The sequence below is a fragment of the Channa argus genome, chromosome 15 (genome assembly GCF_033026475.1).
Source record: "Channa argus isolate prfri chromosome 15, Channa argus male v1.0, whole genome shotgun sequence".
NCBI lineage: Eukaryota > Metazoa > Chordata > Actinopteri > Anabantiformes > Channidae > Channa > Channa argus.
This window is the reverse complement of record NC_090211.1, coordinates 4619224-4647078: the sequence shown is the minus strand read 5'-3', so window position 1 is coordinate 4647078 and position 27855 is coordinate 4619224. Positions and strand designations below refer to the sequence as shown.

The following is a 27855-nucleotide window of genomic DNA, read 5'->3' as shown; positions in this document are numbered from 1 at the left end:
GATTTGATTTATTTCATTTATACATAGGCCAATATTTGAAATAAGCTATAGGCCTATGATGGCGCCACCATACTTGTAGCATTAGTGTTAGTATGGACATGCTGCTTAGAGAAATGGTGCAGGGCCGTAGAAATGTCGGATTCGGCCCTGGAACTTGTGGTGTTTCTCCTCTTCACTGGTTTACAAACTGCAGCAAAATGGGAAAATAAAAGCTTTCTCTAAATGTTATCTCATTAATGGCCGCATGAGGGCATCTGTGTCTTCCGCTGCCTGCACACCTCTTTCCTCATTTCAAGCCTCTGCCAAATCCCCTCCTCCTCCTCCTCCTCCTCCTCCTCCTCTCTGCCTGCCAGTAGCCCCTCTCGAGCCGCGAGGGGAGCATTCATATCCCGCTGTCGGCGTTTAGCGGATGGGGCTCTCAGCTTGAGCCGGAGGGAGGAGGAGGAGAAAGATGAACGGCAACCCGTGTGTCCGCAAGCTGGCTCGCCGCTCCAGATATGCCCTGTTAGTCGCTGCTCTGGCCCTGCTGCTGGTCCAGACTCTCATCGTGTGGAACTTCAGCAGCCTGGACTCTGCCGGCCGGGACGGAGGAACCAGGAGCCGGGAGAAGAGAGAGGACAGAACCGAGGGGCTCAACAAAGCCGACAGGATGCACTCGCGGAGGGGTCTGCAGAAGAGGGACGACCCTCCGCTGCCACTCGGAAAGGCGTCCGTTCGGCACAAGCCGCAGGCGGTATGTTTGACTGATTTCTGCTTCCTTATTTAGGGTGAACGGGGTTGTGCGTTTAATTAGCGTTGTACACGTGTGTTTTCACCCGCGACTGGGAAATGAGCGTCTGTCCCCGGGGGAAGCCGCATGTAGCTAAAGAGAAGATGCTGCTAAGTGGCTGCAGCTGCTCGCCTGTTGTTTTGGCATTTGTATCTACACCGTATCCTGCCATTGTCTCTCGTATGTGGAGATGAGTCGCTTTAGGCCAGACTTAATTTATTTTAATCTTTGAAAATAAGTTTTGCCAGGTACAAATGAGTCCAGAAATGCGTCCATCGTTTGGCCGTGTGAACGTACACTTGGTGCACCGCAAAAACAATAGTGTAAGTTCTGTAGGCCAGAAGAAGAGGACAGGATGGGTCCATGCACAGTGAACAAATACTTGTTCAGTTAAACTCAATATCAATAATATTTGCGCTGAAAGGAAGTAAAATAACCATTTTCTTAAAATGTCATGATTCATACAATTAAATATATTTGTTTTGTTCATGGCCATCAGTTCTAAACTGTAAAGTCCCTTTTGACTTTTTATATTAATGTAACTGCACTAAACGGGTAAATTTGAGGTATAAAACTGTCCAATGCGAGTCTGTCCTTAGGTTTGTAGTATAAGGGGTTGATCAAAATCAATTTCTTGGTGAAATCACGACACTTTAGTGACAATAAAGTGTGATTGTCATTTTCATCAATGGAAATTGGTCCTTCCGGTTATTAGAGTTGCGTGCTAAATTCGCTGTAAGGTGAAAATTAATTTCTTCATTTATCTTCCCAATTGCATGCCTCTTTCGATCTCATTTTATTTTCAGATGGACCCACATAGTCCCCTATCTCCTGAATTCCCACTCTGCATATGTGTGTTTCTTCATATCGGTATAATGTCCAATTGCTGGATTGTACACCTACATCATCTGGAGGAATCCTCCCGTGATTTTTCTAATGTAGTGTATGTTGCTTTACCTGGAAGAGTCCAGGTGTTCTTTCATTTTGTTAGACATGAAAGTGCTGTGTGTGTGTGTGTGTGTGTGTGTGTGTTTGCGTGTGTGTGCATGCATGAGAGACAGAGAGAGGGGGAGAGAGACATAAGCTGTATTGCAGGGATCTATTTTTACGTCCTTTCATTACAGTTAAACGGATGCCCTGTGATTCCCCCCCCGTGTGTGTGTTTGTGTGTGCACGCACGTGAGAGTGGTGATGTATCCTGACAATTATGGGCTTTTAAAACCATAGATGTACATGTCAGAACTTCTTATAGGACTAGACTTTGGGAAGTAAGAGAGATGAAAGAAGAGGAAAAGAGGGCAAAATAAAATGAGCAGTGGTGAAGAAAGTTGTCATGAGAGCTAAATTAATAATCAGAAAGATGCGAAGTCATGGCTGAGCTGGGAAATCTCTACAATGTGTTATTAGTCATTGAGGTGAGTATACAGGAACCACTAAAGCTGCCTGGTTTAAATGCAGCGCCAATATTTGTAAAGCCAACATTTATAGAGTAAAATGTTGGTTTCTGGTGCTTCAAAATTCCACAAAGGGGTACGAAGACAGGAAGAGGAAGACTATTAGTTTTTTTTAGGCTGATCTGGACCAGGTGTAATTGTATGAGAGCTGATTTTAATGTCATAATGAGTTGAATTGGATTTGGTTACACAAAACTAGAAATCTGCACTACAGCTGTTAACTGTTTTCATTCTAGATATATTAATTAATCTCTTAGAGCTTACATTTTATATCAGACGATTTAATATGGCACAAATCTAAAAATATTCAATTTACTGCATTGCAATATTAGACAAACAGACAAATTCTCACATTTGTGAACCTGGACTTTTAGTTAATAATAAAGTTTTCTTCCAAGTGACAGATCAAGTTAGCTTTCATTTTAATAAAATGTCTCACTGGGAATGGTAATCTTTGATTGTTTTGAATGTTGATGATCGAAATGGCTAAAAAGGCTTTTATATTGAAAAAACATCTCTCAAGCTACGTTTTGTACATCATTTGAATGAAACCAGTAAAGCTACTATACTACTATAAACTGAGCACTGTGTACTGGTATGTTGATCTTTGTGAGGATTAATTTGAATTGTAGACCTCCAGTGAGATCAATTGAGGAAATTTTTTTTCCTTTCAAAATTAACTTTGTTTTAGTGTTAGAATTAGGATAAGGACCTAGGATTGGTATAAAAAGATAAATGTGTGTGAGTCTTCAAGTTTCACTGCCACAATGTGCACATTGACAAACATTAAAATACCAACAGTGTTCAACTTTCCAGCACTCAGGCTGCAGCAGGGGGAGTGTTTACTGTACGTGTGTCCATCGTACTGAAGCACCATGTGTTCTGACTGTTGATGTCCTGTTGCGTGTGTTTACAGCAATAGCGGATGGTGCCACAGTTGCACAACTCTCTCACATTCATCACACCCTTGAGTAGATGGACACACAAACGTAGACTACGCACACACACACCACACACATCACCGATCACATGTGTATCAGAGCTGAGCCAGATCCTAACAGCAAGGTCAGCCATTAGAGGGTTGGATCAGGTTTCTCTTATAGGATTTATAGTTTCTAATCTAGTTTAGATTGTTCAATAATCCCTAAATACTGTGTGTTTGTGTGTGTGTGTCTGCAGTATTATGCTTCTATCTCTGTGAGCACCACTTTTAGACTTTGTGAGTGAGAACATTTTTGCACAGCTAGGATTAATCGTGGTGGGTATGTAATCATCAAAAATTACTTTTGGAAAGCTTTCTCTCCTTTTTTCAGAAATGCGGTCTTGGGTGCTTTAACAAATCATAACAGTCTCTTTTTAACGTTGGTACAGACAGAAATATCTAAATAACTATTAGCTGAATAATTTGTCATTAAATTTGAGACCAAAATATGTCCCCTTGTGGAGTTGTGATTTACATATATACCTTTATCTATCTTTATAGATAGATATGATTTGATATATAGATAGATACATTGATGATATATAGATATAATAGAGAGAAAAAGACTGTTTTGTCTCAAGTCTTTATACAGAAATAATGTGCCACTATCAAGTACAGGGTAATTTGGACTTGTCCCCGGGTTCCCCCAGGAACCCACGTCCTCTTTTGTTAACTCGCATAGTAGTAAATGTGTCAGTAATGCATTTAGTATATTGCTTGTCCAGTCTATTACATTTTCTTTAGTATACAACTAATCTATATGAGCATTGTGCATAAAGTTATTGGAGCATCAGCCACCAAGCCACAGACGAATCATATTGTGTCTGTGGCTTTTGCTGTCTTTTAAAATGCTCTTCATTAGAAAGTGACTATTTGTAAATCACAGCTGAGCTGGCAGAAGTGGGCTCAGTCATCAAAAGCTACAAATGTTTTACTTTGACAGTGTTGGTCAGTGATGCTCAGTTCAATTTAAAGATTCTCAGTTCTCGCTTAGGACATGAGAGGTTTTGATAAACAAACAGCTGCTGACGTTTGGGCTGCTCAGTAACAACATTCAAGCTGGGGTTTTATACTGTAGACGTATTTACCTGCTATGATCTTGGGTTGTCCTCTGGAGACTGGGATTGCAACAGCTAGGGATCACAGCACCATCCCATCCCTCATAACACTCAGTTTAACTTACAATATTCTCTCTGTCTGCCTCTGTTCTTTATTTTGTTTTGTTTCTCCACCTCACCACCTCCACCTCATTGCATTTAAAGAAAGATTTATTTTACGTTCTCCTCTGTTAAAGAGTTAAGTCAAATCAACCCTGTATGAATTGGCATCTTTTTACTGTGTATCCTAAGACAAGGAGACATTACATCATGATCAGCAGCATTGATTACTACTTACTCATGTATTGTTGTGTTTTTATGTTTGTGTGTGTTCATGCATGTGTGTGTGTTATTGGGGACTGTCAGCTTAGTGCCCACACCCACTGAAACACTATAGGATTTTCTCTTACCGTTACACTGTACATGTCACAGTGTGATTTGCACATTTTATTTTTGGGGAAAATAGCACTGGTCCCTACTGCTACTTTGCTGTTGATAAAGAAAAGAGCAGGTGACTGATAAATAACACTGTATGTTGTCATAGTAATTGCTCAGAGCAGCCTTCTGCATTGTTGGACAGAAAAGAACATGCATTTTTACAAGCTGGGAAAGTCCAACGTAAACAGCTCAGGCAGGTAACTTGTTGTTAATAAACTTAGTGCACTGTATAAACCAGGCTGAAGTAAATTTGATTGTTACCAGTCTGTCTCATGTTTATTCAAAACAGTCTGCACAGAATCACAGAGCTTAGCGCTAATCAATGTCCTGAGAAGGTATCGACCAAATGATAATGGCAATGCATGTTAGTTGTACCCCTACATTTTTAGAATATTCAAATAGCTTTGCACTCCTCTATGCGTTTCACAGATGAAAATTCTCAAATGCTGTACTTTCATAAAAAGCCTCTCCCAACCTTTCTGATGGATTCATAAATGCTGGTAAAACAACACCGTTTTTGTTTTTTGGGTTTTTTTTTTACCTGACCTGGGCATTTATTGATTTCTGGGCAACGGCAATAGATTCCAGGGTTTATGCTCCCACAAACACACGGAGTACAAACACATATGCAGTACATATACAGACATACAAGTGTTTGTTTAATGTTTAAGTGGAGCCTCTTGATGCTGTGCACAGCCTGGTGAATAAGCTCTTTATTGCTTGATATGAAGCAATTACTCTCGAATTCACTGTACAACACTGTTCAGTATTTGTGAGGGGGAAAAAACCTAATAGCTGAGAATCTGTCGATGTAAAGAAAAAAATTCTACATGATAAAACCAGTCAGACAAATGTTAATAATGGTGGTCAAACAATAAAATTGGCTACTGCAACTACTCAAGATAATCAGATGTTGTACTTATCAGAATACAATAATACAACCATGTCAAACTCCAGCAAATTCTTTTTGAACCGTAGCCATGAGCCCAAGGTCAGTACAGTATAAAATCAGTTTAGCGTGGTTATACAGATGCTGGTGATTGACAGATCGTTCACTTCACTGAGTTCAAATGTAAGATTTGCAGAACATAATAGATGATTGACACAGTACCACTTATTCATACTAATTTGTTTTCAATTGTTTTGTTTTTTTTTTATAATTAAACTCAATATGAGATTTATTTTTAGGTCCCCAAAATTTGCAGAAACCAAAAAAGTTTTTATTAGATTTATTCTCATGGAGTGTAATCAACAGATGTCAGAGCAACAGTTCTCCTTTCTTCTTGCTTACCCCTCTCCCTCTGTCGTTTCTCTCTCACCTCTTTGAATGTCTCTCGCCCCCGGCGCCTGAGGGAACAAGCCCTCTTGTCTCTTTTCTGTCGCCTTTATCATTGAGCAGCAGGGGGCCTGAAGGTAGTGCAGACAATTTCAATAAGAACCTGCTGAGGCAAGAACACAGCAAGAAAGCAGTGACCTGTGTGTGTGTGTGTCTGTGTGTGTGTGTGTGTGTGTGTGTGAAGAATGATGTCTTTGTAGGTAAGCAGTGGTATTTAGAGCTGTGGCCAGTCTCCACAGAATGCACGGCCTTCTGGGAAAAAACTCACAGCTTTTGAGAAAAATCTGTGAAGGACTTCAGCTTGTATTATTCTAGTCCAGCAAATCACAGAGAGACTTGAGGGCTTTTAACAGTTTGAGTATTCTGCACTTTGTTTATCAGTGAAATACTAAAGAAACCCATGCCAATAAAAGGTGGAAGCTCTAAGAGATAAAAGGTGGATCTATAACAACAATTAGTAAACCATTTTGTTATGGGTTAATCTGGGGCTAATTCCAGATAGTGATCTCTCTTCTGAGCTACTTACAGCTCCAACAACCTCCATCGACTTTCTTAAGACAGGCCAAAAGTCCACTACACATTTGTTGCTGGAAATAAATCTCATTGCTATAAGCCGACTGCTGCAAATTAAAGGAATGTAAATGTGGATTCACTTTTTTGCCAAAGAGCTTCTCTCTGCTTGAATGGGTCAAAGTAAGAAGATGCTTTTAGATATCTATCTATGTATCTATATAGTGTGTGTATATTTTGTGTTTTTGCTGTAAATTTTTACTAAATCTAAAAAAAAAATAACTTTTTTAAAATGAACTACCAGGCATCATATACCATTAATTCAGAGCAGACCGAACGTGACCTAAACTAATTGACCTCAAATCAACTTTTTGAAGTTTTTCTGCCTCTTGCAGAAAAATCATCGGACGTTTCTTTTCAGACATCTTTTTTTTCTGTGCTTCCCTAACCTAAATCTAAATCTGCCCTAAATCCTAATATTGTCTTAACCCTCAAACAGCGTTTTGAGGGATGTCAGAAAGTGAGGAGTGGCCAAATGTCCACTTTCCCAAAATGCCTTCTTCCCCTTAGTCTAAACCAAATGTGGTCCTCACAAAAATAGCCTTTTAAGCACACACACATACATTCCTCTAAGCTGATATTACAGATGAGATGATGGAAGGTTGTCTGGGGAGCAGGTGGCAAGAGCTGATATTAGTGCCTTCCCACAGGCACTCTGTGTGTGTTTCTGTGTGTGTTTCTGTGTGTGTGAGAGACATACTCATGTACAAACATACACACTTTATCCCTGGAAAATACAGATATAGTGTGATCTGTGGGATTAAAATACCCAACGAGGTCATGTGGCTCTACTTCTAAAACACACATCAGCACCTGATTAGGGTTAGGGCCACAGCTGCCTGCGTCTCTGGGTTCAAATGCCACTTCCCTAATTTTCTTTTTTTAAATCATTTCCTTTTTTCATCTATATTCTTTTCCTATAAAGGTTAGTGATAAGTTCAGATCTTTGCATCAAGAGAGTTTAGGGATTGTCTGGGAATTGCCCACAAGTGAAGCCCTTTACAGTGCTATAATAAATACTGTAGACTTTCCACAAAGTTTGGGTTGGTTTTATATTATTTTTCTCCTATCTCTCACAGGATGTGTACCATTCCCACCGCCCTAAAGAGAAACTTCGTCCTGACAGCAATAATAATGAGAACTCCGTCCCCAAAGACTTCGACGCCATTGACAGCAACAGCAACTTGGGTCCACGATCTAAGCGCGAAATGGGGCCAGTTGGAAAAGGCAGACGCAACCCGGATAAGGCACAAGCACAGAGTATGACGGAAAAATCTGCTAAAGAAGTCCTCAAGTACCCTCCCATCCAACCAAGAGCACTGGGGCACAATTACAACCACACCCACATCCGTAATCCCCACCCCCACATGCCCACTGTTCCAGTGCGGATTCAGGGGTCCAATGAAGATCCACTGTTCCACCAGTCAAATAAGTCGACAAGGTCGCTGCCACCTGATTTGGAGACAAGGAAGGAGCCATTGCAGTGTGAGATCAGTGGGAAGGAAGCCATTTCAGCTCTGTCTAGAGCCAAAAGCCGAGAGTGTCGGCAGCAGATAGTGGAGGTGTACTGCAAACACAAAGAGAGGATGCTGATGCCTGAGAAAGTTCCTCGGTACTGCCCCATAGAAGGTGATCTCAGCAGAGTGAGGCTTCACTGTACAGCGACAATAATTATAAAATAATGCTCATTAATGAGAAGTCAATTAATGGGTTTTTGATCTGTTTTAAAATGCAGTCTGTCTAAAATGTAGACGTCAAAAGTACAGACTCTGCAATGAATTTTGTTTGCTGGATCATGAAACGAAAATATGTTGCCACCTTGTTGAACCCTATGTATTATTTTACTCTTAGAAATTTGGTATTAGTGTCACACACCAGTTAGTGTGTGCAACTGCAAACTTCTCCTGGAGCTGCTTCAAAGTAAAGTAAAATCCATAGTATGAGCATAGCAGAGTATTATACATAGTTTAAAAATATTAACCTATGATTTTAGTATAAAATTATGCTTTCATGTGTCCACAGTGATTGAGACAGTAAACAAATGAGAGGGTGACAGACTGAAAGACAGAAGGCATGAGACGAAGGGCTGCTTTGAAGTGGCAGTTTGCAATGGTCACTTTCTTTTTTTTCTTTTCCCTTAAATTTATCCTTTGAAAAAACATTTTTAACCTGGCTTCGATGCCCTAAAGAGGCGTCCCATTGGTTGCCAGTTCTATTTTCAGGGACTTCAAGGAGGCTGCACACAATAAGGATGACACTCATCTAGTTTAAATAAGCAGTTTGTAGTTTTATTTTTGGAACGGCTGACTAATGATTTACTTGTAGTTGGGCCCTCAGAACCACCCTGATCTGTTTGAGGTTTAATTTATAGGATCATAGGGTGTATTGCTGATGCACTAGTCATTATATCCACTGACTGATGCTAGACTAGAGCAGCTTTAATGGATGAGTTGGTTTTCTCAAATGCTTGAGTTTGACTGATGTGTCCTAAGACTTTTAAAGAGAACAAGAGGGTTGTTGAAACAAAGTGTGGTGTTTCTGGGCTGATGGCATGGACAAATAGCACACCATTGGCCATACATGTCATCAGTCCCATCACACCCCGTCCCCTGCCTCCCACTGTCTGCAAAGCAGTGCCTCCTGATCAGTGATTGTTTTTTTTTTTTTTTTGTTTTTTTCTCACTCAAAATTTCTATCCCAGCATGCCCCACAGGCTGGGAAGGACACTAATTAGGTGAAGCAGGCCTTAACTCGTTAGAGTGATCGTGATGACGGAGAAGCATTGGTATGTTAGTTGGTTTGTATACAGAAGAAGCATAATTAGCTCAGCTAGCCACAGACACTGAATTTTCCATGAAAGACATAAGTGAAGATGGAGTAAAGAGTTGACTTTGACGTTTTAAGGCCAATGAATAAACAAATTCAAATAATGTCTTTGTTATCACTGCCTTTAATATTTGTCAGAAATGTATGGAAAATGCACTTTAAAATTTCCTAGAGCCCAATTAGATTTTGCAGTCTCTGTCATAGACCAACAAAAACGGCCAGCTACATTTCTGAATATTCACTAATTGTCAATGTCTCTCCAAAACGCTGCTGTAATGTCTTTTAAAGTATTGTATGACTTTCTGAAATCTGTAATAAAGCATCTTTACAGCTAAATTATATGATCTGCCTTTTGAACAGTGCCATATGTTTATCTAGGTAAGGCTAACGTGAATGTACACTGGGACCAGGACACCTCAGATGCTTCCCCACCTAGGCCTGTACGGATCGCCTTTGTCTTAGTGGTCCATGGCCGAGCCTCGCGTCAGTTGCAGCGCCTCTTCAAAGCCATATACCACACTTCCCACTACTACTACATTCATGTAGACCAGGTGAGACCACACACTGTCATTTGGAAGATGTTTTTTGAGTTTGCAAAAGTAGATGTCAGAACAAAAATACAAAACTGTTTTTACTTTCCTTTACCTCTCAGAGGTCCAGTTACCTCCACAGAGAGGTTCTGACTCTGGCTGGCCAGTATCCTAATGTACGGGTCACTCCTTGGCGGATGTCCACTATCTGGGGTGGGGCCAGCTTGCTGACTATGTACCTACGCAGCATGGAAGACCTTCTGAAAATGACTGACTGGTCCTGGGAGTTCTTCATCAACCTCAGTGCTGCGGACTACCCCATCAGGTGAGAGAATGGGTCAGTCACAGCAAGCTGAAAGCAGAGGTGTAGTGATTAGATTAATTGTACTTATGGTTGAGGTGAAATGTTCATTGTTCACATTTGAATTTCATGCTGGAATAACAGTCTTAAAAAGTAAGTGGACCAAATGCTCGATACTTTAGGGTAACAAGACCCAAATATTATTAGCAACCATAATCATTTGCTTACGAAAGTGATAAATGTTCAAATTAATAAACAATTTTTTTATCAATAAAGATTTTATTAAAAATCTATTTCTTTTTCCTGGTACAGCTTGTACAGACTATTGTAGATATAATAATAATAATGTCAGATTCCTGCCAAACACACAACACATTGATCTGTTAAAACATTGTGTCAGCTAAAGGCCATTAACTAATGGCCTTGAGGCCTTGCAGGGCTTGTTTTAGGGACTTATGTATCGGGTTACGTGACCACAAATACATTGCCTCTGAATGGACTGGCAGTCTCTTGCTTTAAAACAGAGCCCTTTTAATAGCTGTCTTGCTGCTTGGGGATTCAGTGGGATCTGTGATGTTGAGCAAGGTGCTTGGCTGTGATCAGTGGAGATACTGACTGAGATACTTACTGCTGCAGCTGTAAAAAAACAAAACCAAAAAAAAAAAAAACCCCCATTGTGAGATGTGATTCTTAGAGAAATCCAGCTGGATGTATGTATGTTTGTTTGTTTTTCACAGAGACAGCAAGTTAGTCCAGTTTGATTTTGCTGCAGTTTATGAAATTGCAAGTGCATTGAATTTTAATCAGGGATTACCTTGCTTTAAAAGAAAAATTTTAAATTAAGGAGTCTAAGTCTTAACCCTCATCTGTCACAGTAATATTAGACATTTAGACGTTGCAACATTTATTAGTTAGCTTAGTTTTCATATCCTGTTCAGATATACACCAATCAAACCTTTTCACCTGATTCTTATTCCTCAACTTATGGCATCTGCTGAACTAGAGTGCTGAAGTAAAAGAAGCAATACCGCAAGAAATACTCATTTACAAATGCTTAAATCATAATGGTTCCCATGTGAAAGTACCAAAGTACCACTTCAAAAACATTGGAAATACTAAAAGTAAAAGTATACTTTATGCAAAATGTCTCACTTAACATCAGTAAATATGACACTATCGCATTATAGTTACTGATGCACATTTAGTGCTTCCTTATAGTGTTGCCTAAATATTGGCCCTAGAACAATACCCTATGAAATTGTAACTAACCTTTGTGTGCGTAGAAAATTCATCATAAACTCGAACAAATTGGAATCAATCTGATAAGGTTTTAATCAACCTACTGCAGTTCCTTTGATTCAAATGACACATTCCATTTCCTGTAGTAAATGTTGTGGTCAGTGGTGTCAAATGAAGCACTAAGATCTAACAGGACAAGTATAGAGAGGAGCCCTCTGTCTGAAGCTTAGATCCGACTTTTACCAGTGCTATTTCTGAACTATGATGTACTCTGACTGAAAATCTTCAAACAAGTTATTCCTGTACAACACGGCTCACGATTACTTTGTAACTACGTTTTTGGAAATAAAGGGGCGATTGGCTAAAACACCAGGGTCAAAAGAAGGTTTTTTTGTTTTTTTTTTAAGTAGGGGTTTAATTACAGCCACCCTATAAGCCTTAGGTAACTAGCCTGTTAATAAAGATAAATTAATCACATCTAATATGGACGTGTCTATTAAGGGTAAAGGGCAAATCTTTAAGCTGTCTAGTCAGGATGAGGTCTAAGAGACATGTTGATGGTTTAGATCAAGCAATTGTTATAATAAATTCTATCTGTGACAATCATGGGGAGGATCTGGTGAATTGTTGTTTTTTTTTGTGAGGACATTCATGAAGTCATTGCTGGAAACATAGAGGCTAAAAACATGTTTCCTGAATTACCCCTATCTTGTATCTCTTCATTGTGATTTACATGGGAGAGACTTGTAGGATTAGATACAACTATCCAACATGGTGACATTTTAAGATAATGGCAAGATAGAGTTCTGGACTGGAGTTGACATAATTCTGACTGGTCTGAAAGTTTCTGTGTATGACTAATGGCCAGTGAGGGCTTTTCTCTGTGGAGTTTGCAGGTTGTCCCTATGCCTGCATAGACTTTCTGTTTACTCCAGTTTCTTCCCCTAGTTCAAAGACCCACATATTAGGTTCATTGGAAACTTTTAACATACCTATAGGTGTGAATGTGAGCGTGAATGGGGTTCTGTCTTTGCATGGCCGGCCTGTGATAGAATGGCAACTTGTTCACAGTGAAACCCACAATCCTTAAGCATATGAGCAGTGATATAAGGGATGTATGTAATTGTACTGAACAAGCAGCAAATCTTCATTTAAAACAAGAGAGTGATTTCACTTAGTTTTTAGCCACATAATTACTCCCAGTAAATCTAATCCAACACTATTTGTCCAAATCTCATACTAAAGGTATTTAAGTGAGTGAAGTCTTAATCTTGAGGCCTTTTTAATAGTGGCTTTCGTTCCTCATAGAAATATAGCAATACAAATTCTCACAAACACACATGTGCACTGTCCTCCGCTGTCCTCCTATCAAAATGACTGAACACCCTTCCAGCTAAAATCCATCCTGCAGCCACAGCATTAGCACCAGGTCATCAATAGCTGTGACATCATTGACTGTGAGTCAAGGGAACACTGTGTGTGTGTGTGTGTGTGTTTATGTTTATGTTTGTGTGTGTGTTTATGTTTGTGTGTGTGTTTATGTTTGTGTGTTGTAGATATCTTTCTCTCCAACTGTTTGTAGAAGTTTTTAAATGTCAAACTGAACATTTTTTAGTTAATGTTCTAGGCACATTTGGGCCAAGATGATAGCAAATGTTGTTCACTTTTAAACTAAGAAGCTAAATGTTAGACCACTGTTTCATCTATAGGAGGAGCAACAACATGACATGAGGCTAGCAGTTTTTTCAATAATCAATACTTCCCATATGGCAGATGCAGGGAAAATCCTCATCTCTGATTAGCTATGATTTATAAAACGAACAGCATTTCAAATATCCAACCTTAAATAACATATTACCAGTTTGACCCAAAATCATTGCAAAACCAAGGCAGCTTCAGAGTTCAATGTGTCAGTAACTCATAAACACCAACATGCCCACAAACACATGCACGTCTGAGGTTCATCTTAAGAGCTGTAATCAAATGCAATCAAAGCGTTTTGTCTGTCTGCTGTCCTGTCTACTTATTCGTACAGAAACGGGCTCAAACATACAGCTCACACTAGATCAGGGAGTGGCTGTTTGAACATCCTGCTTCCACTTCAGGCCATACACTGGATCTTAAGCCGCTTTCTCTCAGTTTAAGAGGAGGCTAAATAAACTGGCCCAGCTGTCCTGGACAGAATCACTCCAATTCCTCTAAATGGAAGAGTGTTTTGCATTGTTTACCAAAACAGACTCTTGTGGTTTAAATATTTAACTACATCTTGCTTAGACATATATCCATTAAGGACCCCCCCCCCCCCCCCCCCCCCTTCTTCAGACAGGGATAAAAGGGAAAAAATATTGGGAATGTGCAATGCGTGAGTCCATTTTTATGGTTTGTGTGTTTTTGTTCTTCCTATACCCAAACACTGATCAAAACACTCATCTCAGTGTTTAGTACAAAAATAATTAAAAATGATGGGAATTTGAGACAGGTCATCTAAATGCCCATTACTAGGTTCATAATCATGCATGATGTTCCACTATGCAAATTAAATATGCAGTTGTTTACTTCATTTATCTGAGCCAAATGATCCATATGACATTGTCAATACAGCAGACAAACTCAATTTTAGATGATGATGATAGTAAATCAAACCTCAGTGGATCACTAAGTTCAGCGCCTGAAGAAATGGATTGACAGATTGACACTATTGGGACTAGAACCACAGCAGTAATATTGCTGAAAGAACATTATATCTCCCTATACCATGTAGGTTCAGGTGGGTGTCTGTAACCAACATCTTCAAGAACGACTGACTGATCAGGTTCTGTCTGTGCTATGTGATTGTCTGAACAGCTGCTCTCTCTCTCCAGGACAAACCAACAGCTGGTGGCTTTCCTGTCTAAATACCGCAACATCAACTTTATCAAATCCCATGGCAGAGACAATGCACGGTAAGAGATAAAGTCAGTAACTCTTTCTCTTTATCACAGTTCGTCCTCTTTCTTATCTGTTTTGTTTAGTTTTGGTCACAAACCAAAGAAGATTGGGAACCAATATCAGATTGAAGTTCAGTGATGACATAAAACTATGATGGCATAAAACCTTTTCATTTTTTCTCATGATTTACTTTCTAGATTTTATTATTTTTTTTATTATTATTACTTTTACATATTCAAAAAAAGAGTTACTGTACGTGATTTGAAAACTTGAAGTAAAATTCCTTGAAATTACAAGGAGCCAGTGCACAGGTGCTGAATTCTGGCAACTTCATTTTATGCAGTCTGCACTATAATTACAGATATACAACTCAAATTACCCAAAAGTTGGGAAAACGTAAATAATAGAAATAGAATAGAATGCAATGATTTGCAAATCTCATCAACCTATATTTTATTCACAATAGAACATAAACAACATATCAGATGTTGAAACCGAGAAAGTTTACTATTTCTTAGAAAATATTAGCTCGTTTTGAAATTGATGGCAGAAACACGGCTCATAAAAGTTAGAAGAGGGGCAACAAAAGGCTGGAAAAGTAATTGCCACAATTGAAACACAAATGGGAGAGCAATGTTAAATGCTCTCTAACCCTTATTATGTCAGTTGGCAACAGGTCAGTAACATGACTGGGTGTAAAAGGAGCATTTCAGAGAGGCAGAGCTTATCAAATGTAAAGATGGGCAGCGGTTCACCAATCTGTGACAAACTGCGCCAAAACATTGTGAAACAATTTCAAAAGATTCTCTGAATGTTTTGATGAATCATCACAAAAGCATGGCTTTGCAGGAGAATAGTGCAGGTGCTGAACTGGCCTGTCTGCAGTCCAGACCTTTGACCAATAGAAAACATCGAAAACATTTCTGAAAGAAGGGTTGCATTTTCTTACAGAATTCCGATTTTTTTTGGCCATTACTGTATTATCTATGGCTTTTCGAAGTTAGGCCTGGTTTGGTACGCAAACTGATGTCATGCAACTTTATACTTCACACTGCATAACTCAGCTTTGTTGTCCGGCTGAGGAAAATAATGCCACACTTTTCTTTCTTTTGTTGAGTCTGCTGCTGATGTGTTTTGTCCTGCCCATGCACTCTGTGTGTAGTGCAGGGGGTAATATTGGGTCCACTTCCCTACAATGTCAAAAATAAACTGGGGGGGAAGTATTCGACTACATTGAACATTCTAATAACTGATTATTTGTGCATTTCCTTAAAAAATACAGTACTACTCTCTCTTTCTACAGTGTGGTAGTTAAGTCGTCTTCAGAGTTAAGTCTGAGTCTTTGGCTCATCCCCAAAAACCATGTGTCCTCTCAGTTTCATTCGTAAACAGGGTCTGGACCGTCTCTTCTATGAGTGTGACACCCACATGTGGAGGCTTGGGGACCGCAAAATCCCAGAGGGCATTGCTGTGGATGGGGGCTCGGATTGGTTCCTGCTTAACCGGGCCTTTGTGGATTATGTGGTCAACTCCCAAGATGACCTGGTCAGCAGCATGAAGCGCTTCTATTCCTACACGCTGCTGCCTGCTGAGGTAACACATAAAGGCTCGTGTGTGTGTATGTGTAGATAGATATATATAATATTTGAGATTAAATGTGAATAAATAAACAAACAGCTTGTCTTTCTGTACTCCTTCCAACCTCCAGTCATTTTTCCACACTGTGTTGGAAAACAGCGCTCATTGTGAGACCATGGTGGACAACAACCTCAGGCTAACCAACTGGAACCGTAAACTGGGATGTAAATGCCAGTATAAACACATTGTGGACTGGTGCGGCTGCTCACCAAATGATTTCAAGCCCTCAGATCTGCCGCGCTTTCAGGTGAGACCCTGAAGTCCTGCCCCAGTCCCCATCCACTCAACATTTGGTTTTTACTTATCTTGACTATGGTGATTGATCTACATGATTTACGTCAGTACAACTGTGCAATATTATATTTAACTTTTTGTTAACTTCCTGTTTTAACTGTTATTTATATAAGGCATAAAGTATTTTTCAGATGTTTTTGGGGGGATTAATGCAGGCTTGGTCTGTTAAAAGAAGCGATTCAACTTAACTGAGTCAAGAACTGACCAAATTGTCAAAATACAGTCTTTATCATAAAAAGGGAGCCGCCACATGTCCAGGCTGTCTCTGAGCTAATGGAAAGTCTGATTTTTCGGAGCGTTTCTGCTGACACTGGACAAACGTCTTGAATACATGGTCTGTAATTCACAATTTTTGCCTAGAATGGTGTGGTGCAAGCAGTGAGGATGGACCAACACCCATTTTTCCTAATTTTTTATGATTGCTTTACTTATACCTCAATACGCAGCCAACAATTTCCTCGTGAAATATTTTGGAATACAACCACCACATGGGACTCGGTTCAGAATCCTGACAGCTGCTTTGAGAGATTTGAGTAATTTTTACTCTGTTGAAAAATACAATATATAAAATATAATATATTATATAAAATATTTTTCAATAAGGAGCAGGAATTTTCTCAGGGTTTGAAGGGAGAAATGACAGAAGACATTTGAGAGGAATTAAACAACCAATTAACTGTGTTAGATGACCGTTCCATTGAAAGAAACCGATCTGACAATATTGATAAATTAAGATTTCCTCGAAAGAATACAAAGCCTTCGTTTTGCTTACTAACTCTTTAGCCATGACTTGTCAGATTAATTTGACCATGTTTTGGCCAGTTGTCACTCTGATAGTTTTTGAGATTTCTAATGAAAATGAAAGTGTTGTAGCTGTAACAAAGATAAAGTACTGTTCACTCTTAGTGTGCAGGGCCTCAGCTGCCAGTAACCAGAATAGCTTTCTATTCACAAATTAGCAGCACTGCTTTTACTTAGAACATGCGGCCTCTGGCTCAGTGTAACAACAGACCTGAAGACCGCATCTGTGGTGGAGCTACTGATGGTTCCTATATGGAGAGCTGGTCCTGGAAACAGCTGTATACTTAAAGCAGTTAGTATATTTAGAGCTGTAGCTAGATGCTGCTGAGGTTTCTAAGGTTGTCATTTTCATAATGCTGGGGTTCACCAGCTAGAAAGAGAGCTCATACGAACATACGAATAAAGTATAATATAGAGTATAATAAACTTTATTTCTTTTATTGCAACAGTTAAAACTCCTTGAAATTAGGATCAGCATACCACCTGATGGGTCTGTGAACATAAAAAATGTATTTTCTTTATGTAACTTACATGGCACTTACCAGCTTCTCAAATGTGTTTTACTAAACGAAATATTTGGGGATTATGGACTGTTTGTCAAACAAAAAAGAAAAGTCATTTAGTATCACATACATCTGTTATTGGATGACAAAAAAGTGATAAAAATCATCAGGCTTTTAGCCCTATCCTTAAATTGTTCTATGTATAATATTAGATTTATGATATTACTCAAGTTGTCCAATAAGGCCTTTGTTATACCAAAATTACCAAACATTAGCCAGTTCAGCAGAGCAGAGAACATACAGAAATAATATTTTATAATTTTCCTCTGATTTTCCTGTGTATAAGCATTAGGTATCAGACCCAGAATAACCTTTTTGGTTAGAACTGTTCAGCTGAATAAAGAGCGCCGCTGCAGTCTGGGCAGTTCTCAAGGTTCTCATTATGTTGGGGTTTCCTGGCTCGTTGATGCTGATGGAGCCCACCAAGAGTCGGTTTGTTGAAGTCACACCCTCCAAATGACATCACAAACCACTCACCATTCTGCCCTCAAGAAAGAGGCCACTTGAGGTGTGTGTGTGTGTGTGTGTGTGTGTGTGTGTGTGTGTGTGTGTGTGTGTGTGTGTGTGTGTGTGTGTGTGTGTGTGACAGAGTGTGGACAGCAGTGTAAGGCTGGTTTGAGTGCAGGCACAGATGACATTTTAGGAAAGTGAGGACAGACCTCGCTTACACACAGTCCTTCGAATTGAGTGTTTATGGTTAAGACTTAGTTTTAAGTTTGAATTTGGTCTAGATTAGGAAAGTTTGGCATTTATTTGTGATAAGATCAGAGACTGCACACATGGCTGTACAAATTTGTGTGACTTCATAAATGCAAAATCTGGCTTTTCAGTAGGGTAGAGATTTTTAAATATCTATTTTGTGTTGAAATAGATGAGATTTTGAATGTCTAGAAATGTGGTACAAAATGCATGTGCAGATTCTAAAAAATAATAAAACAATACTTAAATGCATATAAAATCAGTTTACTGAGTTTCCTATTATTCACATCACAGTAGTAGAGCTTGACTGATTACTGGATTTGCAAGGACAATATTGCTATAAGAAATAGTTTTCTAAGGTTTTATTTATTGAATTAGAATATTGTGACAGAATCTTTTTGTTGTTGTTGTGGTTCTTGCTTGATTCAGTGTGTTGGGTGGTACATTGTTTTCTCGTAGACTATTATAGATCAGCACAGATTGTCAGTTCCACTTCTTTTTTTCTACACAGAGCTATTTCAAGAAAAGATCATCACTAATACTTTGTAGACCATAGACTTTGTGAAGTTGGTGGGTGTGCCAACATTTTATAAAGTCTGGTTGAGAATGAAATAATTTTTTTCTTTGTATGTATATATAAAAATTAGTTATCATGTAGCAGTGTGTCCCACACCTCCAGGTGTGGCCCCGCCCATCCACCAAGGCCCACCTTGGTGTCAGTCCCAAGCCGTGATTAAAAATGGGAGGGTTGCGGCAGGATGGGCATCTGGTGTAAACACTCACCAAATCAACGTGCGGAGCATGTTCCACTTTGGTGACCCCTCAAGAGACAAGCTGAAAGCGGTTGATCTTGTGTAGTAGTGAGTGTGTTGGACATTTGAGAAACCATGTATGTGCAACTGCAAGCACAAGTTTCTTTAGTTTTTTTTTTATTTTTTTGGCTATAACAAAGCTTCAGTGGCTCTGAACGTGTGAATGAGCATTATTTTTCATTCTACTTTTGTCTCTATCACTACTGACACTTCCATGCTCTGAGCCCACGTTTTCTTTTATTACACGTTGGTCATGTGAGTATGGTGGATGTAAACACAGGATTGTAAATAACCACATCGCAGCACAGTTCATTGCTGTAGGACTTTCAAAATCACATTTATTAAGGTCCACATGTTTGTTTCCCACTCTTACACTAACTCTGTATAATGTAGACTTGTGATTTTACCCCATTATTCATATTTACTGTCCGATGTCTTTTTCTTTGTTTTATTTGTCTTCTCTCTCTGTCAGCTATTATTTTTATTAAAGTTCAAACTATTTTGTAGTCATACTGTTATCTTGTCTCCTTCTGATTTGACCACAGCAAGCATCCAGACCCACCTTTTTTGCGAGGAAATTTGAGGCAAGTGTCAGTCAAGAAATTATCAGTCAGTTGGACTCGTACCTGTTTGGAGCATATGCCTCAGGTATCCCGGGCCTCCAGGCCTACTGGGAAAACATCTATGAGCAGGTGACGGATGGCCCTGCAAGCCTGTCGGACTCCACGCTCAGCCACTATCATGCTTTTGCTCGTATGGGACTCTCCCGCGCTACCAGCTCCCTGCAGGGGCACCCCAGTGACAACAGCTGCAGGTAAACTCCTAGATGTATTAAAAGAGCTAGATGCAGTGTGAGAGCCAGTACCTGGTGGTCAACCACACTTGCTGTACATAATGGTATACGTGGTGATGGTTGAGCCAGATGTTTGATTGACATGCAATATCTGTCTCCCTTTGTACATATTATACATAGTACCAGACTGGCCAAATTGTTTGTGAAGGGTTTACTGAAGGGATTCTGAGGTCTTAACGGTGTTCCAAGCATTTCTGAATTGTCCCTTGACTTGATTTGGATTTAGGGGTTTCTTGGGAAGGTTCCTGGGGTTGATGAGTTTTAGGCAGCATAGGGTGTTACAGGGTAGTATTTTGTACTGGTCTACAGTTGCTGAAGTTCATTTCAATTTGTAATCATCACAGTTAGTGCTTTATCCTCCAACCAGTTCAATTTGGTTTAAAAAAAAAAACAAAGCAGGAATTTATTCTGATAAATCAGAAAATAAAAACCAGTTAGAACTGGTGTGTTTTAGCTTGTGCTGCACTCTGTGTATTTCATCAGTTCATTAAAACTTAGTGACCCTTCAGCAACTTACCTTTTGACCACCATTTAATATGAGGTCACGTTTGCTGCTCTATAATTAACAATTGTATTTATAACATCACAGAATATTAATGTCAAAGATCAAGTAAAAGGCAGCATCATTTTCTTGTCAGTTATCAAAAGTTACAGTTTTCATGAGGCTCTATGAAGTGATGATGATGACAAAACTGTCCCTTCTGTAAGTAGTGAATAATTATGGAATAATACTGGTTTCAAATCAAAAGGTTTGAATTGTTTCAGGCTTGTTAAGTCAGTTCTTGCTTCATACTGGTATAATTTTTTTCTATTTGGTCAGGAAATGTAGGGCTTGTGGTTTTTCTGAGAAACTATACTGTCTAAAAGGAGCAAGGAGGACAAGTGGACAAAATGTATCCTTTCACATAACGCACCACCGGTGGGTGGGTATTTGTTTGTTTGTGTGTGTGTGTGTGCGCGCAGACGCCAGTGCAAATTAAATATGAAGATAACGTGAGCTTGTCCTCGTGTACAATCTGGCTTCAGTTACAGCGCAGGCTGGACTTTTCCACTTTTCCACCAGGCTGTACGTGTGGGGGCTGGGGGGCATATTAGGTACAAGGATGTACTTGTTAGAGTGCGGTTGGGGACTGGTAGCTAGAATGGGTGGGGGCAACATAATGGGAAGTGTGTATGTAAAGGGGGAGGAGAGACTGAGGTAAAACAGGACTAGTCTGTTCCCTTTTGACCTGTGATTTTAGTTCAACAGTATCTTGGGTCGATTCCAACACTGTAACAGTCAGTCTGTTTCTGCCTTTGCTCCATTCGCCTCTGATTGTTCGTTTTATAATTATGTTTTAGTGCAACTAGTCATGTGGTGCAGTTAATGTTATTCACATGCCGTTGTGTTGCTCTTGTCAGACTGCTGCACCAGTTTAAAAAGTGATTTAGGTCACCTCATTGCTAACCAAGTCTCAGCATAATTACTGGGCTCCTGAGATCAGACCTTCTGTTAAACCATTGTTTTACACTGATTAAGCTGTCTGCAACATAAGAAGACAGAGTCCACAGCCACCCTTCCAGCTCAGTGAAGTTGTACTTTTATGCAGCAGAGCTTTGGTGAATGATGAAAACTTATTATCTATATCTCAGATAGATATTTTAGTGTGGCATGAATGTCTATGACAGTGTACCGGCTTTGTGTGGATAAAGTACAATATACAGAGAGAGGAGGTATTTTAAAATGTGTCCACTTTATTGCACATATGGTATAAGTACACTATGTGTCTCTCTCACAGGTACATTGCTATAAGCCATCCAGTGTCAGTCCACCTGTACTTCCTTGTAGACCAGTTCCAGGGCTACCTGGTGCGACATGTGGCTACTAACCGAGGCTCCACCCAGCTGGAGAGCTTGGAGACCTGGGTGACACCCAGAGACCACTTTACCCTGGCTAGTCCACCCCACCCCACTAACAGGCTGCAACATATCCAGGTCAGACTAATATACACTGATCAGCCATTAGTGATTCATTTTCCACTGCATCTAGAGATTATTTTTCCATTAAGCTCTTTTTTTTTTTAAATTTTTCAATTAATGTACTAAAAATAGAAATTTAAATTCACCAGTCATTAATATTTCAATATCAGGAGCTTGTTCCATTCAAATTAAAGGAATGTGGTGCAATCTAAATTTAGCTACTCAACAGCAAAATAAGTAAAACAATTTGCAGAGAATGTTGTTCGGTCTCTAAATCGAATGCTTTAGATGATCTCAGTCAAGTTTTTTTTGTTTGTTTTTTGTTTGTTTGTTTGTTTTTGCTTGCTCATCATTGTACTCCATGACTTACTAGACACAGACATCTTACTTCATACTTGTAATGTGCATCGTCGCGTTATTATGTAAATCGACGTATTTAGGTAATCAGTTACATTGACCCCTAATTCATTTTCACGGTCAGTGGTCATAACAGTATACACCAATCCAGCATAACATTATGACCACCTGTGCAATTTAATGCAATCCAATATAGTGGCTGAATTCTGCTTTTTACTATGTTAAATTTCTCAGGTTGAAACTGTTAGAAAGGGGATAATTCTACTATGGGCATAACATTAGAACCACCTCTTGTTATAAAACACTCCAGTATGACTCCACTAGTCACTTTGATCTCAATAATAAACAGAGTAGAATTACAATTTCAACAGTTTCAACCTAAAAAAACTGAGAAATATACCATTGTAAAAGTATACTTCACTATATTGGGTTGCATTAAATTGCACAGGTGGTCATAATGTTATGCCTGATATCTGATTGGTGTATATACTCGCTAATGTATTGAGACCCCTACAGATCATTCAGAATCAGTAAGAGCAAGTTGACTCCGACCCTCTTCCTGTTCTTCAGATTGGGACAGATTGGGATCCTAAGGAGCGCCTCTTCAGGAACTGGGGTGGTCTGCTGGGACCGGAGGATGACCCAGTAGCTGTGCAGCGCTGGAGCAGAGGCCAGAGCAACCTTACTGCCACGGTTGTGTGGATTGACCCCACCAATGTCATTGCAGCAACCTATGACATCCTGGTGGATGCCTCTGCTGAGGTCACACACTATCGCCCACCGCTTACCCTGCCACTGAGGCCCGGCGTGTGGACGCTGCGGGTCCTGCACCACTGGAGCCCACTGGGTCAAACCAGCTTCATTGTGGCTCCACTGGAGTTTCACCGACAAAAGCCCATACAACAAGGTAAGTGTTCCAGATTCTCACAATGCATCTACATGACTAGAAGTCCAAATTCATAGAAATGAGGGTTGGGTTATACAAAAAAACTTTATTCACAGTATACGTGATTACAGTATATGTAGCCATACATGTTCTCGAATTTCAGTTCAGAATCATACAAATGTGTTGATTTTCATTAGCTTTAGAGGGGTCACTCTAGTCCATGTGTCAATGGCAAATCTAATACTTAACACACTTATAGACAAAGCAGAGGCCCTGCTGCCAAAGCTGTCAACACAATGCATACATATATTTATAGTGTCAGTATCCAGTCACATGCACACCCAACACAGGGTCACCTCTATCTAAATTAGCCTCCCCTGGGCTTACTGTTTGATTTGTTTGACCTCCGCCCAGGCGTGCTGGTGTAAAGTAAAGTCTGAAACACAAATAGACAGTCAGATTCATATGGATCAGTCTTCTGAAATGAAGGTGGCGTGTGATCTCAAGCTGTGTGTGGTATTGTGTACCTGTACCTCAAAAACTGGTGCCTAAAATACTCTAAATCACCTAAATCTGTATTTGGAAAATACAAAGAAATTTAATTAAAACCACAAATTACTTATGTACTTGTTCATATAACAAAACAATAGCAAAATATAAAAGTTGTTTTTTTGAGAGAAATAACTGTATATATACCAATAACTGTTTGGTTTACTGTTGGTAAATTAAACTAGGTGAGAGAACATAGTTGGCTACCTTCAGAGAAACCAGTAGCTGCATTTGTGACTTTGGTATCCCTGTACATTACCCTGCTCAATAGACATCAGTTTGAATTGTTGTAGAGGAATATCTCACAGGTTGTAGTATCTGAAATAAGAACGCATTCACTTTCAAAGCTTTTTATCTACAGACTATACTACAAACATGGCTCTGTTGTTCTAAATTTACATAAAGCTTTGGTCATTTGGCTTTTATCTAAATCAACTTACAAGTGAGGTACAAGGCAAGGGATGCAAGTGCAAGAGAGAGTTGCACTTAGATGCTTAGGTTTTAGTTTTTTTGTCAGTTTGTTAGACCTGTAAGTTTCCTCAAAAAAATTACTTTGCTAATTTTTTCCTCAGTGAAATGTATATTTCACCCATATTCTTCCCTCTCCTTACCCCTCATCTTGGCATCCAGTGGATGCTCTGCGACTCCATGGTGGCCCGGCCAGGAACTCCTACATGGAGCAGAGCTTCCACGGCCTAAACCCTGTGCTACAGCTGCCTGTGAGCCTGGTTGCTGTGGAGGAGGCAGAAGCAAACGCTGGCCTGACGGGGGCGTCTCTGCATCGCTGGCTGGATCGGCTACTTGAAGGCTATTGGTCCGCCTCAGATGTTTGCTCCATAGGCCCCAGCGCCTGTCCTGTCATGCAACGATGCCGCCTCACTGCGTGGAGCTCTGCCAGCCCAGACCCGAAATCTGAACTGACCCCACCCAGAGCGGACGGTCGAATCAGGTAGCAAATGAACGGACTGAGGGAGGATGAGTGAACCGAGGAGAGGAACAAATGAAGGAAGGTGTAGGGCTGATGTTCTTTTAATATGTGATATTTATTTATTAAAAATTTGTGAACAAAAGAAGTTCAAGGCTCACAACAGGAAGAAGAGGAAGTCAGACAGTGAGGAGGCAACTTCTCCTTCAGTCCTTTATTTAACCTGCTGCTCTCATGGATCATTGGGACTACAAAGCTGTGCGTGTGTGCATGAGTGCGTGCATGAGTGCGTGCGTGCCAGAAGAGCTCTATACCTCCTGTTGTTTGAGTGCTAAAAACTGATGTGGTTGCAAACTTTTTGGGTCTGTTATCTTAAAAGAAAATTATGATCAAGGCTTAGTTTTATTAGATAAATTATTATTTTATAGTCCTAATATTTATTTTATTTAAGACGATGATTTTGAAATTTGAATTTATTTCAGGTTTCAAGTTACCTTGGATGAGCAGTGACAGAAATATTCTGTGGGAAAAAGGCCAGAATAGGTAATTGTACAGAAACATCTGTAAAAACAGGTGTGCTAAAGGTGACATTTGGCCTCTAATATGTTGTATAAGTCTAAAAGGTTATTCACAACCACAGAGCCAGGCAGGTGTTTGGATGGGTCTGATTGATTGTGCTCCCAATATACATACATATAAATTTGCTTATATAATCTCTACAAATTACTCCAAACAAGTACCTGGGAATTTTGCTATATTACTTGAGTAAATCACCAGTGCAGACTACCTATTTTTACTGAATTTACTGAAAAATGTCCCTTTTTACTCTGTGTCTCTGTTTTTATTTCTTTCTGTGCCATGTCTGAATCATTCAGACCACCTGAGACTTGAGGTGTGAGACGTTTGCTCCGCTGGGAGTCTCACCTACTCTTTCTTCCTTTTATTTTAACTTCTTAGTTTATATTTGCTCTTTGCTGTAAAAGCTGATGTGAATGTGTCAAAGCATACAACAGCTACTACGTGAGTGATTAATTCACAAGTTTATATGAAACTGACTTTTCTTTTTATTATTTTAGTCAGTGACTAATATTTGATATACTGATTGAGATTGATCTCATATTGATCTCAAATACTGAGATTTTTTGTTGTTGTTGTTTTTAATAATAATGTCTGCCTTTGTTCCTGAAGGCCTTAAAGTGTTTGTCAGGGCTGATGTTAATGTCTGTTACGGTTCTGGATGGATCTTGACATGAAAAGATCATTAGCTGCTGTCATTACAGCCACAGTGCTAAAGTACAGTTTGATTAAAAGATTTGAATGATTAAAAGTTAAATGTCATTAATAATCCAACATTAATTCATGTGTAAATATGCAAAGCATGTTGATGGGTTAAAGCAATGATTCTGATGAGTGAGGAGATCACCCAAGACATCTGAATGCACCTTTAGATTTTGATGCTGCTCAGTGTTGGACTTGTGTATTTCATCCATCTTGTGGATTTTATCACAGAGCAACACTAGCTCTTATCCCCAGTTTCTAGTATTTATGATGCACTGCAGGCCAAGCAGAAAGCAACAGGTATTAAGCTATTTATTTTTAGTAAATGTTTCACATTTTTGTATTTCATCACCTTTTTAATACAAGTTCTGACACTAAGCATTAACAGCTTCCACACTTTGATTCAAACTGACAGTTCTTTCAATATCACAACAGTCGTTTGACCACAGTCTCGGTTTAAAAAGAACTTATGGAAAGATACAAAAAAGGAAATCAAATTAAACTTCTATTTATTTTTGTTCCTGCTCAAAATACGTTTTCATATGACACAATGTTGTGATGGTGTCACAGTTATCTAACAATTTTTAATGAGGGTTAAGACTTTTGAGTGATATGAAATTGTTTGAAAGGTTTATTTGTATTATAATTTTTCTTCTTACATTCCTATCTAATACCAATCTATTTTTGATGTTAATTCAGTGCAATTCTGTCTTTTTTTTTTTTTTTTTTGCCCATTTAATTTTTCTGTCTGAGGGTAGTGTTGTGCCTTACCTGTACCCTCACTCTTTCCTTTTTAAAACAACCAAATGGTCTCAAATTTCCAATAGCCAAAAATAAAAAGAATTGTTGTGAATGCCTTTTTATAAATGATCAGTTGAGGTTCTGAAAAACAATTTAAGAATTAAAATGGTATTTCCCTTTTTTGCTGTGCTGAAGCAATTAATTACTCGTGTCTGTTGCTGGGGGGCATGTTATTTACCCAAATACGCACTTTGATGGTCCTGAGGAGACTTTCACGATTAAATAAGATGTTTACTGCAAAGACCAAGTTATGTTGGATGCTTATATAAAGCCAGAAAGATCAGTATTGGACAAATACGGCACAGATTAGGTGGACTTTAGATGAGACATGCCCTTCTTCACACGTTCTTAATATAAATGGTTAAATAGCTGGACTAATCCACTGCCAATCCGCCGACAATAGTTCTAAATAAATGCAGCAACTAACAAAATTGCAGACAATCACCAGACCTATCAAGTATAAATTATTTTTAAAATGTCTCAATTTTCTCTTATTTGATAAGCCAAAAAAAATGTTTTTTTACTTAAATCCGGAGAATATTTTTCTTGAATTTTCACAGTGAAGAGCAGCCACAGCCAGAGATGTGATCAATACAACTGATCGATGACAAGCAGCTGGAGGGACAGAGCTTTTTACTATTCTTGTGGAAGCAGTGTTGGTACGTTTTTTTAATGGAAGTAAATTAGCAGTTTCCTCTAGCTATCAGACTTCATGTTACAGTAAATTAGAATTTGGTTCCATGAAGGGATCCAACCCACTGTAACAGCATCTTTAGACTGTCACATGCAAATACAACAAATGAAATGTAACACTTATGATATAACTAGAATACTACCCATAAGACCTAATTTAAAGTGTATTGTACCCCACCATACACCACAAAAGATCTTATATAAATAGACAGCTAACTTATATTTTATATACATTTTTGTAGCCCCAACATGGTCTGTCAAAAAAGTGATTAGAATT

General features: G+C 39.2%; 1 protein-coding gene across 1 annotated transcript; it reads left to right on the top strand.

Annotated features, from left to right (window-relative positions):
* Positions 1 to 304: 304 nt before the first annotated feature.
* Positions 305 to 26921, top strand: LOC137100534 (xylosyltransferase 1-like). Its single transcript, XM_067478405.1, has 11 exons — positions 305 to 733; positions 7726 to 8275; positions 9851 to 10023; positions 10125 to 10327; positions 14404 to 14484; positions 15847 to 16063; positions 16179 to 16355; positions 19823 to 20091; positions 21909 to 22104; positions 23017 to 23353; positions 24512 to 26921. The coding sequence occupies exons 1-11, from the start codon at positions 452 to 454 to the stop codon at positions 24832 to 24834; spliced, it is 2808 nt and encodes a 935-aa protein (XP_067334506.1). The 5' UTR covers positions 305 to 451; the 3' UTR covers positions 24835 to 26921.
* Positions 26922 to 27855: the final 934 nt, after the last annotated feature.

Excerpts from the sequence above, each read along its gene's own strand:
- LOC137100534 (XM_067478405.1), top strand. The coding sequence starts at position 452 with ATGAACGGCAACCCGTGTGTCCGCAAGCTGGCTCGCCGCTCCAGATAT. Across the intron at positions 10,024-10,124 it reads ACTACATTCATGTAGACCAG|AGGTCCAGTTACCTCCACAG; the intron begins GTGAGACCACAC and ends TTTACCTCTCAG. Across the intron at positions 16,356-19,822 it reads CAGATCTGCCGCGCTTTCAG|CAAGCATCCAGACCCACCTT; the intron begins GTGAGACCCTGA and ends ATTTGACCACAG.